Below are 14386 nucleotides of genomic sequence, written 5' to 3'. Positions count from 1 at the left end.
GAAAGACAATTGACTATTTGGTTGAAGAAGTAACTCCATTTTTAAAGGGTGGAGATGGTTTGGTAGTAAATTAGTTCTCTTTCTCTGCCCTGGGAGATTGGACAAACAATGGATCTAACTAAGAAAATAGACTGACTCATTTGGCTGCAACACTATACTGAAGTTACAAGCAAACTAACATGAATCTAAAAAAAAAATGGGTTCTGTATACTGTAAGTGAATCTTATAGTCAATTCTGATATTTCTCATTAAAGAATAAATCATATATTAAATTCATAAAGAAACTCTAAATTCGGTCTTTCCTTACCTCATCATCTGCTATAGCTAGGCTGAAGTCATATGCAATTTGCTTCATTATTTATTAACTCTTCTTTAGACTGGAAGTTTCCATTGCAAAAGAAGTGAAGTTTGCTGTAACATTCTTTCTTCCTATTTTTTTGGAGCATTTCTCAACTACCTGTCCTAGTGAATACCCCATCTTCAAAGGATACAAAAGAGAACAGGTACAGATGAGAAGGAAATAAAGACTACTGGGTAGGAAGAGAAGTTGTATGGGGCTAAGTAATGGCTCATAAATGAATAGGGGTGGAGCAGGGAGGGAAATGGAATCACAGATCTGGAAGAGACAAGTCATCTGGTCCAGACTGCCTCTAGACAGGTCAGGAAGGGGTGTTTGGGTGGACCTTTTCCACATCTGGATTTAGATTTTCCTGAACTTTTTCAGTCTTTTGCCTTTTACCCAAACTGATTTCTTCTCTGTAAGACCTATGGTAGTTCCCAGGACCACCTGCCCCAGGATGAAGTTCTTTGGAGCAGATTTAACTAGCTTTGAGAATGGTCCATTCTTTTTTCCAGGAGATCTGTTTCAGGTTTAGGTCATTCCATTGGCCTCCATCAACTGAAGGGCAGGTCTCCCTCAATAATTCCCTGGGCGGAAAAGAAGGGCTTCTCCGCTGATGGTAACGCTCCATGTATTTCTAACACCCCTGAGCTGTGAGGACACGATGTGCTGAGATGGGTGGAACTTCGAATTGGAGTTTCTAATAAAGTTTAAAAATTCATTCTCCATGAGAGAAGCATATAGTTGCCTACCTTTCCCAACATACACATTCACACCCCTGCTTTATTCACTGCTAGAAGTGAAACTTTGGCAAATTATGGTTCCTGAGGGACCAACCATCTCTTCTCTTCGTCCCAGTGCCTGGATTCACGTCAAGAAACTGTGGAACGAAAGCAAGTGGAGGTAAATTTTAGCTTATTCCTGTGCTTCACAGAGGAAGGAGACTCCTGAGCTTCACCATAGAGGTACATAAGGTATTCCAAGTTAGTGCTATCGTGCCCCTCCCCCACCAGCATACACACGTACAGAGCAGAAACATGCCCACCTCCCGGCCCTTGCGACCAGCACAAACCGAGCAGAACTTCCCTTGGGTTGCAGCCCAGTGATATGGAGCAGCGTTGGCGCAGAGCCCTGCTCTTCCCCAGTCGTGGGTGGCGCGGTGCTTGTTTCCCTCCCCTCCCTTTCCGGACCCAAACTGGGATGTATCTGGGTCAGCCTGGGAGGGGCCGGACCTGCCAGGGACCGGAGTGGGGGAAGGGGGTGGCGATGACAGCATCTTTCAGGTTTTTGGCATCTCTGGGTTTTGCCTCCTCCAGGCTCTCATCCCGCTAGCTCTGGGCTAGAGCTGACATTCTGAGGGTCCTGGCCCAAGAGGTGGGCGGGGTGGGGGAGCCCGCCCACCCCTTTGCTTCCTATCCGGACGCCCCTGCCCCAACCAGGGAACAATGAGGCACCACCGCCCTCGCAGGCGCATATACACACTCCATATTCCCTAGGGCACGCTCCCCAGGCGGGTGGTGGGTCCCCCGCCCCAGGAAAAGAGCAATGGAACAGTTCACGGCCGATGCGAGTTCCTGGTCTTCCTTCCTTTCCGGTGATAAACGGCGGGGCTACAAGCCAAATGCTGTTCAAGATGCTCCACCCATGGGCCAAGCCCCCTTCTTGGCTCTACAGGGCTCAGGGGCCAGGGTCAAGGGTGCTTTTACCTCCTCAAGGCACCTGGGCTGAGCACCTGGGCAGTGGGAGGTAGAACCCAACCTGAGGCTTAGACCCGGTGAAGGCTTGGCTGTCTTAGGTCCTCCCTACGTGATCTTTTGCGCTAACAGCGCTGGGGAGGAGCTGGATGTGCGTAAAAAACCGCACCTTCCCCAGCGCTTTGGCCAAAACTGCTGGGTGAGGTCCCGAAGGTCAGGAACCCTCCCGGTTCTTCTCCCTGCGAGCTCCCAACACTGAGGAATCCAGACTATAGGTCTTCATTTCCCAGCGGCCCAGCCCCTCTATCCCCAATCTTGCCCCGCATAGAAAAGGCAGCTCCAAATTTACAAGTGCTCGCTTCCTCCCAGTGTCAAGGAGAAAAGAGAAGCAATTGGTTGGAAATCATCTCTGGGTTCTTAAATCCTCTACACAGTAATGTCCTTTACCTCCCCTTCATTGGGGACTTGTTTGCCTTAGGGGAGCCTCGCCGATCTGGAAAGCACGTTTGGAGCCCACTGATGCTCTGTGGTAGGGAGCTTCCCTAAAGGTGCCTGCCTCCCCGGTGTTCTCAGCCACGCAGAGGTGTTCCTCCTCCCCTGCCTCCCCTTACCCCCAGACATCTTTTGCCATCATTTCATCCACCCCTGTACAAAGCTTGGTGCCCCCAGCCCCGCCTGGCGCAGCGCCTCCTCTCTGGGCTGCGCTCCGCGGGGAGAACGGACAGGGGCGCGCAGAGCTCTTGCACTGCCTGTGCTTGCTGTGCCTGGGGAATTGGGCTGTGGGCGAGGCGGCCCGGGTTGCCCTTTATCGCTCCCTGGGCTCGTCTTTTGAAACTTTATCAGGGAGTCTCGCCACTCGCAGCAGACGCGAGCGAGCAGGGGGCGGGGGCGCGGCGAGGCGCCGGCAGCCGTGACGAGGCGCTCCCGCGCTGAGCGCTTCTGCTGGGGCACGCATGGCGCCCGCACACGGAGTCTGACCTGATGCGGACTCAAGGGGATTAATATGAACGCCCGTCTCGGTGGAATTTGGCTCTGGCTCCCTCTGCTCTTGACCTGGCTCACCCCTGAGGTCAGCTCTTCATGGTGGTAAGTCCATGCATATCAACGCGGAGTGGATTTTTGGAAATGGGAGTGGGGACCACACTGGTCACACAGACCTCTCTAGTCGATGCTTCCCTGCAACCGTGGCAGTTGTGGATTCGGCCTGAGCCCCCACTGCTGCCCTCTTATTGCTCCCTCCTTCGCTTTTCTGGAAACCCATTTCGGCTTTGACAACTCCAAAAAATCACATGCCCCCTCGAATAAGATCCCTAATGTTTGATTATTTGGATTCAGCTGAGCTAGCGACAGCAAAATCGGCCAATTTCTTATCTTAGCGAGTCTCTTGCTCTAGCAAAGGCGTGTGTGCGTGTGTGTGTGTGTGTGTGTGTGTGTGTGTACTTCATCTTGAAAACTACAACCTCCCCCCCTCATACCGCGTCCTCAAAAAACTGCCTTAAGATAAACCAATTCAGTCAGTCAGGGATTGTAGAGCCCAAAGCCTGTGATTTTGTGTTATTTCCCGTCCTTCCACATTCCTGATGTTTCACCCAGCAAGGCAGAAGAACATGTTGCTGCCTCCAGGTAGAGACTATCACCTTGATGCAAACTACTAACCCTAAGGTACCTAAGACATTATGCTGTTCAAAACTGTCACCTTGAGAGTTTTTGTTGTTCAGTTGATATGCTGATCTGTGATTTATTTATTTTGCATAATGATGGAATGTTGATCGGTAACAGGTCTTAGCATCATTAAAAGTACTAGATTCCCACCCCATCCAGACTCTTCCCTATCTTTCCACTTGCTGATCTTGGAAAGAGATGGAATTGAGAACTCTGTAACTTCCGTGCACCTGAAAGTTTCATAACAGACATTAAAATAATGATTCAGAAAGATTGGTTATCATGGGCTATTTTCTAGACTTTGGCAACAGTAAGGAATGTCAGCCAAATGAAATGCTAAAGAAGAGAACTTTTTAGGAAGACACTGGAGCTCTTCAAAGGAGCAGGGAGAAGTGCTGATGAGAAGACCGTTCAATTCCTTTTTAAGCTCATTCTGAACACTAAGACATTTAGCCTTGACATTGCTGACATAGGATCAAAGATTGATTTATCAGACTGACCATTTTTCAATAAAATGACCATTTCTGTTTCCATGGGTGTATAAACATTATTTATTGCTCAGACATTTTGTCACATTGTCTCTCAGCTGTCACTTAAATATATTTTTTGGAAGTCACAGCTGTAACGATTTTATGATCATATAAAATAATGAAAATACAAGAAAAAGACATTCTCCTTGTTTGATCGCTTCAAAAGACACCTATGGCAGCTTGGGTTTATATAAAAGGTACCTTTCTAAACATTTCACAACTAATAGAGAACATCTGGGTAGAGATGATGATGTAATTTTTTGTTAAAGTTTCTTTTCAAAAAGTACTTTATGGAGCTATAACACTGTTTGCTTCTTCCAAACATTTAGTGTCCTTAATAACAATAGAAAGAACTTTTTTTTTTCCCAAGGTTTTCTATACAAGCCAAAGAGAGCTAGCAAATGGAAATATTTAAAGAGTTTTTTAGTAAGGAAAGAGTGGCATGTGTGTGAGCACAGTGTGACATAAGAACCCAGCAGGTGTTGATTAGACAGATATAGACGGTTTATTAGACATTAGGTCAAATGAATAGAGCAAGGAGGTTTTAAAGATCAGCTTCTCCCAGAGCCAAGTCCAGACACACTGGTCACTGAGAGTAAAGCCTTCTTGGAAGAAGTTCTGATGTGTTCTTCCCAAGACACACTGCCTCTCCCCCACTCTGCTTTCAGCTTCCCAACTGCAGACCTTGCCTCTGTAACCCTGCCCTGAGCATCATCTGATGGCCCCTGCTTCCTGTCCAAGAGACACTCACCACTTCATTTGGGGGTGTCTTCCACATCACTCACCACACTTCTCTTGCCTGCTTTCCTACTGATGATAATTAAATAGTCCTTGCTTTTCAAAATTACCAAAAGAATAAGGAATCCATATTTAAACCCTGATCTACTAGGGAACACTGAGCCTCCTCTAGCTGTTTATGTTGTGCTCACTTCTGTGTTGATCCCCCACAGGTACATGAGAGCTACAGGTGGTTCCTCCAGGGTGATGTGTGACAATGTGCCAGGCCTGGTGAGCCGCCAGCGGCAGCTGTGCCACCGACACCCAGATGTGATGCGTGCCATTGGCCTGGGTGTGGCTGAGTGGACAGCAGAGTGCCAGCACCAGTTCCGCCAGCACCGCTGGAACTGCAACACCCTGGACAGGGATCACAGCCTCTTCGGCAGGGTCCTGCTTCGAAGTAAGTTCATTCCCCACTCCTGCCTTAGCCCTGCTTCATGAACTTCTCCTTACACACCCCTGCCCTCTCTTGGTCTTTCAAAGGTCCTGCTCATCTTTTTCTGCATCCTGTTTAGTCAGTTTGGTGCTGTCTAATTTTACAGATGAGGCCTAGAGTAATCAAGGAACTTGTCTAAAGCCTTATGGATGCCAGTCCTAATGTAGGAATGGAGTACCTCAGGCAATAGTCTTTTTACTCTTTATTATTTCAACCCTGCCTGTCCCTCCAGGTTCAGATTTTGTCTCCAGAAGGAAAGTGGCAGCCATAGGACTCTTTTTACTTCTGTCCTTAACTTTCAGTATTTGAACTTTCAGGATTTGAATTTTGAGCAGGTCAGGGTCAAATGCTCAAATCTTGTATTAGCCAAAGATTGTCATCATTACAAAAAATACATATTGAAAATGTCTTTTAGAAACAAAGACAAATCACACCTCACCACCTTTGATCTTTCAGTTTGGCTACTCAGATTTGCATTGCTCTGTATCTAAATTAGACATTATTTTCAATAGGTTGTCCATTCCATAAGGGAAGAGACTAGCTTGTATTCCTGGTACCTTGATGGAGCAATACACACTGTAGGCCCCACTCATTCATTACAGTGAATGACTGGATGAACTTGTAGTAAGCACCTGTTATTTTCCAGCTACATAAGATTTTTTTATGGAGGATCATGAATACATAAATTTATTTTTCCCTAGTAGGAAACTTAGACATTATCTAATTACAAAATAAACTTCTTCAGACTTCTCAATATTGAAAGTAGCTCACTAGCTAGTACACAACCAGAGAACAAACACTAGACGCAAATGAGATTTTACATCTAAATTTACCCATCTATTAACCTGGCATTATGAGTATTCTCCAGGAAATAGCACAGCTCATTTACTATTGGGAAATTAGACTGAAAACATGAAAGGTTACATGCAAAAGGGAACTTTACACTTGTTTTTGCCCACCCCCACCCCCATTCCTAAGAAACTCATCTGGGCTGTGCACTTGGTAATGCTTAACACAGGGTGTTTCTATCATGTAATCATCACAGCCCCAGGGTTTTATGAGGCCAAATGCATAACTGAATGTCTCTAAAATCCCCCAAGGGCGTAGTACTCTCACTCTTAGAGTATCCCTAAAGTTAATTTACTGCGATATTCTGCAATTTTATTCTCTAGTTTAAGAACTATATTCTTCTGCATTCCTTTTGGAGTTTCGATATGACATCGCAAATTTTTGAAAGGATAATAGTAAATTTCAGCTTCATGGAATTTTAATACTTCACCTAGATTAGCTCACCAGTGAATCAATTGAAGTGCTGGACCTTGTCAAAAAGAATTTGCAAATATCTAGAACAAGTCCTCTTGGAATATATTATTTTCAGGCTCTAAATGTTTAAGATGCATGAGATTTTTCATTTTCAAAGTGCTCCACAACCATTATTCAATGATTTCTAATTGAATGCACTTCTTCTTTATAAAATGATCACTTCACACTTTTAGATCCATTAAGATGTCTCTATATAAGAAAAAAAAAAACTCTTTCTATCACAAATCAGAGAAAGGAATTTTGATTTGTGATCCCAAAGATGGTATTTCTGCCAAAGCTGGGGATTCATACATAAACTACTTTGTAGAGCTGCTGAGAGAGACAAGGTGAGAATTAGAGGCAATGGATCTACTCTGACCTACTCTAAGGCCTCTGGTACACAAGAGACTTCAACTTGTGCCTCCTCCTTCAGAGGAGGCTGGATACTTTTCCAAAGTACTCAGAACTCAAATCAGCCACAGAGTTTCTTTCCATTCTTCACTGAAGGCCAGACTCCTTTCCGGAATGTATGCAAACTTCTGTGACTATCAATGAGGTTTTGTGTTGGTTGTGGGAGGACTGAATTTGGCCTAAAGCAGCTGATCTTGGAAATAATCATGAAATTCCAATGAGGCTATCCAAAGATTTTTTTTTTTTTTTTTTTTTTTTTTACCATTAATTGCTTGGAGGGAAATTTACATCTAAGAGCTGTGAAGAACTCTTCTCTGGAAACCTAAATGTGCTCCCAGATGAATAGGAAAGGCAAAGGGCAGCACCATTATAGGGAGAACATGAGAGTTACTAAAATATCCCATGACCATGGAAAATGGAGAACTTTCGCCTCTTTTGCTGTAGAGAGCTAGAGTAAGATGAAACAATTTTTAGGAATATTTGTGATTTATTCTTTCAACAGGCAGTTACTAGTCATGGGCAGAGAAAACCCAAACATTTTCTTAGAAGAATATACCTCCAGAAATCTAGAACAGGCCTCAAGAAACAAAAGGTGATTAGGTCTCATCCTTATAAATTTAAAAAAAAAAAAAAAACCATCAGAACAAAAATTGTAAAACAGAGTAGAACAACCGGTTTAACCCATGATCTTCCAGAAACTCCAGTTTCTAGTGTTTGTTTTACCAGGGAATAATTCCCCAACCCAAACAAAAACTGTGCCTATGCACTTAATAGACATTGCGTGATTTATCTTAACCCCCAAACAAGAGAAACTTCAATAGTGACACATGAGGAAGTACAAATATCACCATTTATATTTGGATTTTGTTGAGTTTTGCGATGGCCTAACAAAGAATCATTTTTTTCCCTTAAGAAGAGGCCCAAGATCAAAATTTGTTTTGTTACAAAGCCAACTCTTGAAATGTGCTACTATTTCACACATAGCATTTTAGTGATTCATCCAAAACACTTAACTGAAAACATCTTAAGGCCATATCTACATCTGGAGGTAAAATGAAAAGTCAGTCAATGTGCTAATTTTTTATTTAAATAAATAAAAAACCCTAACCATTTAGTAATATATTTGAGTAATAAATTATAGGATATTCAGAAAAGTGATATTTTTCCTTTTGAAATTATTTCTAAAATGTATCAGATTGTGATTTTTTTTCCTTTTAACCAACAAGTTAATGTGATTTTTTGCAGGTTATGTGAGAATGAACTTTGTTCCTAGAAAGTATATCTCTAACTGCTTTCAAAATACTGTCTGGTCACTAATATAGGCTCATCTACAGCTTTCATTCCTTTCCCCTAAAAGACTACTTCCTAAGACTTCTTTTCTCCTTAAAAAAATAAGAACAGTGTTAAATATATTAAGTGTTTAGGAATTCCCCCCCCATTAGTGTCTCTAAACATGGACACCATACTCTAAATACAAAACCAAGCTTTAGAAGATAACTGGGGGTAACTATAAAAAAGGTATTTTCCTAAACTTTAAAATGGATATAATACAAATTGTAAGTATTCAAAAGCTACCACCTGAATTAAGCCACATTTGCATCTATTAGTCACCTTTTAAACACAACATCTCAGTTCCACTTAGAATATCTGCAATCCTTATAATGTGAGCTGAGACTCTTTAAAACAGCTCCCAGGTCCATACATTCCTCTCTGGAGAACACAACCTGCTACCTATGGCAAATATTCCTCTAATTGATTTTACCTAGCTATAGGGCACGACGGATTCCTTTTTTGATGGTTAGAGTTTGGGGGAGATATTTTCTGAAGGCTGAGGTAAGTGCCATTTAATAGGCTGTAGGTATGTTTTCCTTATTTTTAATAACGAGACTAGCAGAGCGAATATTGCAAGGGATGTATAATAAATTTTAGCACTGAATGACAAACGGAAACAAGCAGGGCTTCGATGCGAAAAGGTGGTTTGTTCTCCCAGCTGTGTGGTTCAAAAAGTCACACTCGTCTTGACATATTGAATCACCAAATGCTTCTCTGCTTTCTGCCTAGCATTGGCATTAGTTCGTCCAGCTTCTATTTTGATTGTTAATATATTTGCTGCAGAACCATTAATAAAAAGGCATGCTAATAACAATGAAATACAGCTCCACTTGAAAAACGAGGTGCACACGGACCCTAAAGAGCCTTATATCTGTCACTATACCACAACACGGTGTTATGAGTTACTACAGATTATTAAAATAATTTAATGTAGTTATTGCACTGAAATATGTCCCTTTCAGCCTGTAAGTGAAAGTAGCCTGCTCTCTAATAAAGAACAATTCTAAGAAAGCACCCCAAAGGGTTCTTGCCCAAGTCTAATTATAAGCGGTAAATTTGTTTCCTTCCAGAAAAACCAAAGAAAAGCTTTTCACTGTCTTTTACCCAATACCAGTGATTAGTGCAGGTGTTCCAGAAGAAAGTAAATTCACCTTAATAGTTAGACATAGTATGTAACTCGAGGATATTGCATATTGCCTTCAACAATCTCTCAATTACTTGTGAAAGTTGATGTCAAGCCAAAGCTCTCCAGTGTTAACACCAGGGGCTGGTTACTGCCTGAATTCTCTTCCTACCTCAGCCCCCATTTCTTTGAATTCAGTATTTCAGTGTCTGTAATTTAAAAGCACATGGGTGTCCTCAGTAGCGCCTGGAGGTTTGGAAGGGTTTTGTTCAGATTTGTTTTGCCCGGGCTGACCTTGAACTCCTGGCCTCCCAACTCAGCCTCTGGAGTAGATGGGCCACCACACCCATCTCAGAAGGTTTTTGCCCCCAGGGGAGCTGTGATATCCTGAATACCAAATTACTGATTGAATGATAGAATTGTATCATAATTCAGACTGTATTTTATGAATGAAGAAACTAAGGCAAGAGATGCCACACTCCACTCTTCTAGGACATGTAGGGTTCAAGGTGAATGTTGGGCATGTATGCAAATAAAATTCATCAAAACCAGAAGCTGGGTGAAGCCTTCTTTTTTTTTTTATAATTTGTATTCAAGAAGAGTGTTCTGACAGATGTCTAAATCGACGATGGAGATGATTCATATTTAAAAAGAGCCTTGGCTGTTTAAAAGTGTCCTTCCAGCATACGGGTACCTTCTGTTTAACGGCAGAGGATGTTGGAGGCCCACCGAGGTTTTAAAAAAGTCACACCGTATGAAAGTTTTCAGGACTAGTGCTCTCAGACCACTTTTAAGAAAAGCATTTTTGTTTCAGGTAGTCGGGAATCTGCCTTTGTTTACGCCATCTCCTCAGCTGGAGTTGTATTTGCCATCACCAGGGCCTGTAGCCAAGGAGAATTAAAATCCTGTTCCTGTGATCCCAAGAAGAAGGGAACCGCCAAGGACAGCAAGGGCACCTTCGACTGGGGTGGCTGCAGTGATAACATTGACTACGGGATCAAATTTGCCCGAGCATTTGTGGATGCTAAGGAAAAGAAGGGAAAGGATGCCAGAGCCCTGATGAATCTTCACAACAACAGAGCTGGCAGGAAGGTATGGGAATGCAGCCATGCTCTTCTTGAGGACCGCATGGTCGCATGAGTCACTTAAAGCTTATCTGAAGCTTTCCTAGAGAGATAAAATGCTGGGTAGTCACAACTTCCCACTACCCACCCCCCACCCCAGGCCAGAGATGTTTGTCCTAAGGAAAACCACCAACAGGCTGAGAGATTCCCACCCACACCCCACCTTCTTTCCCATAGCTGAACTGAAGGAGTCCACCCATTGCTTTTGGCGTTATGTTGAGTTGAGGGTTTTATGATCCCTCTGGATACTATCATCAGGCAGTAGATATATTCTATGGGTTAGGATGACAGTGCTTTCATTCCACATAGCAATGGCACATCCAGTGTTTGTTTCTATGGGATGTCAAGACCCAGAGCATCTTCTGCACTTATCATGAAAGTAATTTCTCAGGCATGGTTTGGTGGCTTCTTCTGGATTCAGGGATACTCTCTTTTAAAGCCAAACTCAACTCCAATTCATCAAAGTCCTACTAGGGACCAGAAACCCACTTCGTGGTTTCTGGTAAGAGGACCAGGGGAAGACATGATCCCTATCCTTTTATCCTGACAAACCTCCTGGACTATGTCCGGTCAGTCGCCACTCTCTATCACCTATTTGTTAGATGAGGAAACTGAGGCCCTCAAGGTGAGCTGATAGAAAAATCAGGGCTAGAACTCAGGTTTTGACTTCTAGTCCAGGGACAATTTGACCTAGAATTAAACCATTTCAATGCCAATATTCAAATCCATTGACAATCTGTGTTTTTCTATGTGGTGGCTTGACTAGAATCACAAAAGAATCTGAATACTGCATTTCAGGCCTTTGTGTAGAAGGCATAAACTGGCTGAACAAACAAATATTTGGTCAAAACCAATATAAAATAATCTGATTGCCAATGGGAAGAGATAACCATAATTTGTCTTTTATCAACACAACATAAAAATGTGCATGATATTAATATATAAAGAAAAATCAGCATAAAATTGAAAGGCCCCCAGGGGGAGCTTTAATAGGAAAAAGAATAGAAAAGAATGCAGATCTGTTTGGATGAAAACCTTTTTACTAGGCTCCTGGAGAGAACAAATCTCATTTAAAGGAAGTTGGAACGAAAGAATTCTTGCTTAGCAGATGGAGTAAAATGAGTGTGGCCTGAACTGTTTACAAATAGTACCTTTCTTGAACTTTGAAAATCAACATTCCTTATTTTCATGAATTTATGAACTTATAGTGATTACTGCCAAGAATATAGACTACGGTTGAGCAATCCTACAACTATTGGTAATTGCTGTTTGTGCAATGGTTTAGATAAAAAATAATTTGTATTGACCTTTGTTTTGACACTGATAGTGTATATACAAGTTATAAAGTGTGGTGTCTTTGATAGGAGTGTGCTGCTTAATTATTCAAACAGAGCATATAGTTAGATTTCTCTGTTTGGAAAGATGAAGGCATATGGTCTTGCACTGTATCCAAAAGAATCCTGACTTATCAAAATAAATGTTAATTTGTTGTAATAGGTCATTAGATAATGAGTGTTTCAACTCTTCAAGACAATAGGTCTTAGCTATTATATTCTAGGCCCTGAATAAACAGAACTTTTAATGTAAATCACATGATTGTTCACTGTGTAGAGGTGAACAGCTGTCAGACCTCAGATATTCTCCTGCCTACTCTGCAAAACTTAGGAGGCTACTTTTGATTGGAATAAAAGTGCACACGCTGACTTTTTAAAATGTGGCTTTAATTAATGGTGGGTGGGCAGACTTTTTCAAGGAGATGCATGATGTCAGTGAATATGAACTTTAATGAGAGTAAATGTATTGAGATAAACATGCGTCTCTAATTCTCTTCTTGCGGTCATCAGACCCCCAGTTCCTACTCCCCCTTCGTACCAGCAGAAGGTCTGTGGAATCAAAATGAGAACAGGCTGGGCTTGTGTTTGAAGGCAGGCCTCCTGAGCTACGCCTCCAACAGGCCCAGGCGGCAATATCAGTCCTTTTTTTTTTTTTTTTTCCCTTCACTTTCTTCTTCTTCTTTGTAGTTTTTAGTATTTTCCAAATTGCCCAATATGTACATCTTCTACTTTTCAAACTGGGAGTGGTGATGGTGGAGAGACCAACATATTTAAAAGAAGAGCCGTCTATTCCAAGTTTGTTCTATTTGGCCAATGCTAAAAGTCGGAATTCAACACTGCCATTCATACCCGGCCTTAATTCCCCCCAATACTTGAATGGTTTCATTTATTTATGATGGTGGCTGGTTAGAGCACCCTCATGTGTTTCTGTGCCGTATCATCATTTAGATCCTCTGTGCCATAATATGGCTTGATTTAATCACAATTTCAGCGGAATTAATAACTTTTTTTCTTCATGTTCTCTTGAGACTCATCTTTGATTGAGTCTAGTAATCCACTTCCAAATAGAACCAAAAAGATAAGTCTACCTGGTTTGAAATCACATACTCTTTCAAAAAGGAAATTCCACAGCTCCCCCCAGCTGTTCTAAAGAAGCCGTGCTACAAAAACTTCCAAATTGTATCTTAAGGAAGGCTTAACTAAATTACAAGCAAATGCTACCTGGCCAATATCCACCACTTGTTCCCTTTCATGATTTTATGAAGGGCTTTTAAATTAGTCAACTCTTTCCTCTAAGATGAAATAATCATAACTTCTTAAATTTCCCTAAGAGAATCTATACAAAAATAATCCATGTATCAAATCAAATACTTCCCATTTAATCACTCTAGAAATTTCCATGAGAGTAAAAAAACAACATAAAAACATTTTCTCAAAAAGTTTTCTTACTCTAGTGAAAACAGAAATAACATTTGAGATTAGACCCACTTTAATATTAATCTTGCAACACCATCTCACTGAATTTCAGGTGTTTTTATATGAACTATAAAAAGGTAATGTGTGGGGCTATGAGAAGATAAGTGTAAGGCAAATGACACAGAAACTGGCCTATAGTAGGTGCTCAGTAAAAACTAATTCTTTTCCTGTTATTGAAATGACGGTGGTTTATAATTCAAGCAAGAAAGCCCAGCACAAATCATTGTGAACTGCTACTTGGGAATCAGTTTGATTGTTCCATCAGTCACTAGACTTATCTTATGTACAATCCACACATTTCTAAAAACAGGCAGATACTATTTTCTAATTTATAAAGTACCATCAAATGTTTTATGATAGGCTTTGCCCAAAACTCTTATAGGAATAAAAATAGCATTAGTAGTTCTACTTTTCAGATGAGAAATGGCCTTAGAGGGATGAAGTGAGTAACCCAGGGTCATAAAATCATGAAATGTTGGACTTAGGGTTCAAACCCAATTGTGTTTGCCTGTGGGCACTCCTCTACATTTCTTTATTGTCTCCCTCCCTGGAGAATCTATGAAAAACAAACAGTATTTCTATATTTAATAAAAAGAAGAATAAACAGTAGCTGCTGTCCTTAAAAGGGGATTACTTTTTCCCCTTTATGTTTCTTCACACATTTTATAGAATGAATATCTATTCGTGTTTAACAACAGGGGGAAACATTGTTTAAAAGCTGAAAGAATTAACTGCTAGTCATTGTGAGCATGTGCAAAGCACCTTGGCCTTATTTGGGGGATTCACAGAATGCCAACTAATGGCACAGCAAGTTCTCGAGTGCTGTTCCTCTATGTTGTTGGACT

General features: G+C 41.7%; 1 protein-coding gene across 1 annotated transcript in view; it reads left to right on the top strand.

Moving 5' to 3' along the window:
• The first annotated feature begins 2935 nt into the window (after nt 1-2935).
• The window catches only part of Wnt2 (Wnt family member 2), a 41157-nt gene continuing 29706 nt past the window's right edge, over nt 2936-14386 (top strand). Inside the window, exons 1-3 of the mRNA XM_026410568.2 lie at nt 2936-3120; nt 5177-5403; nt 10422-10699. Of these exons, the coding sequence (XP_026266353.1) occupies nt 3038-3120; nt 5177-5403; nt 10422-10699 (588 nt within the window). The 5' untranslated portion in view covers nt 2936-3037. The remainder of the gene's footprint in view (nt 3121-5176; nt 5404-10421; nt 10700-14386) is intronic.

This window comes from Urocitellus parryii, chromosome 3 (assembly GCF_045843805.1).
Source record: "Urocitellus parryii isolate mUroPar1 chromosome 3, mUroPar1.hap1, whole genome shotgun sequence".
NCBI classification, from domain to species: Eukaryota; Metazoa; Chordata; class Mammalia; order Rodentia; family Sciuridae; genus Urocitellus; species Urocitellus parryii.
Note: the sequence above shows the minus strand (reverse complement) of the source record. Positions and strands in the feature narration are given on the sequence as shown.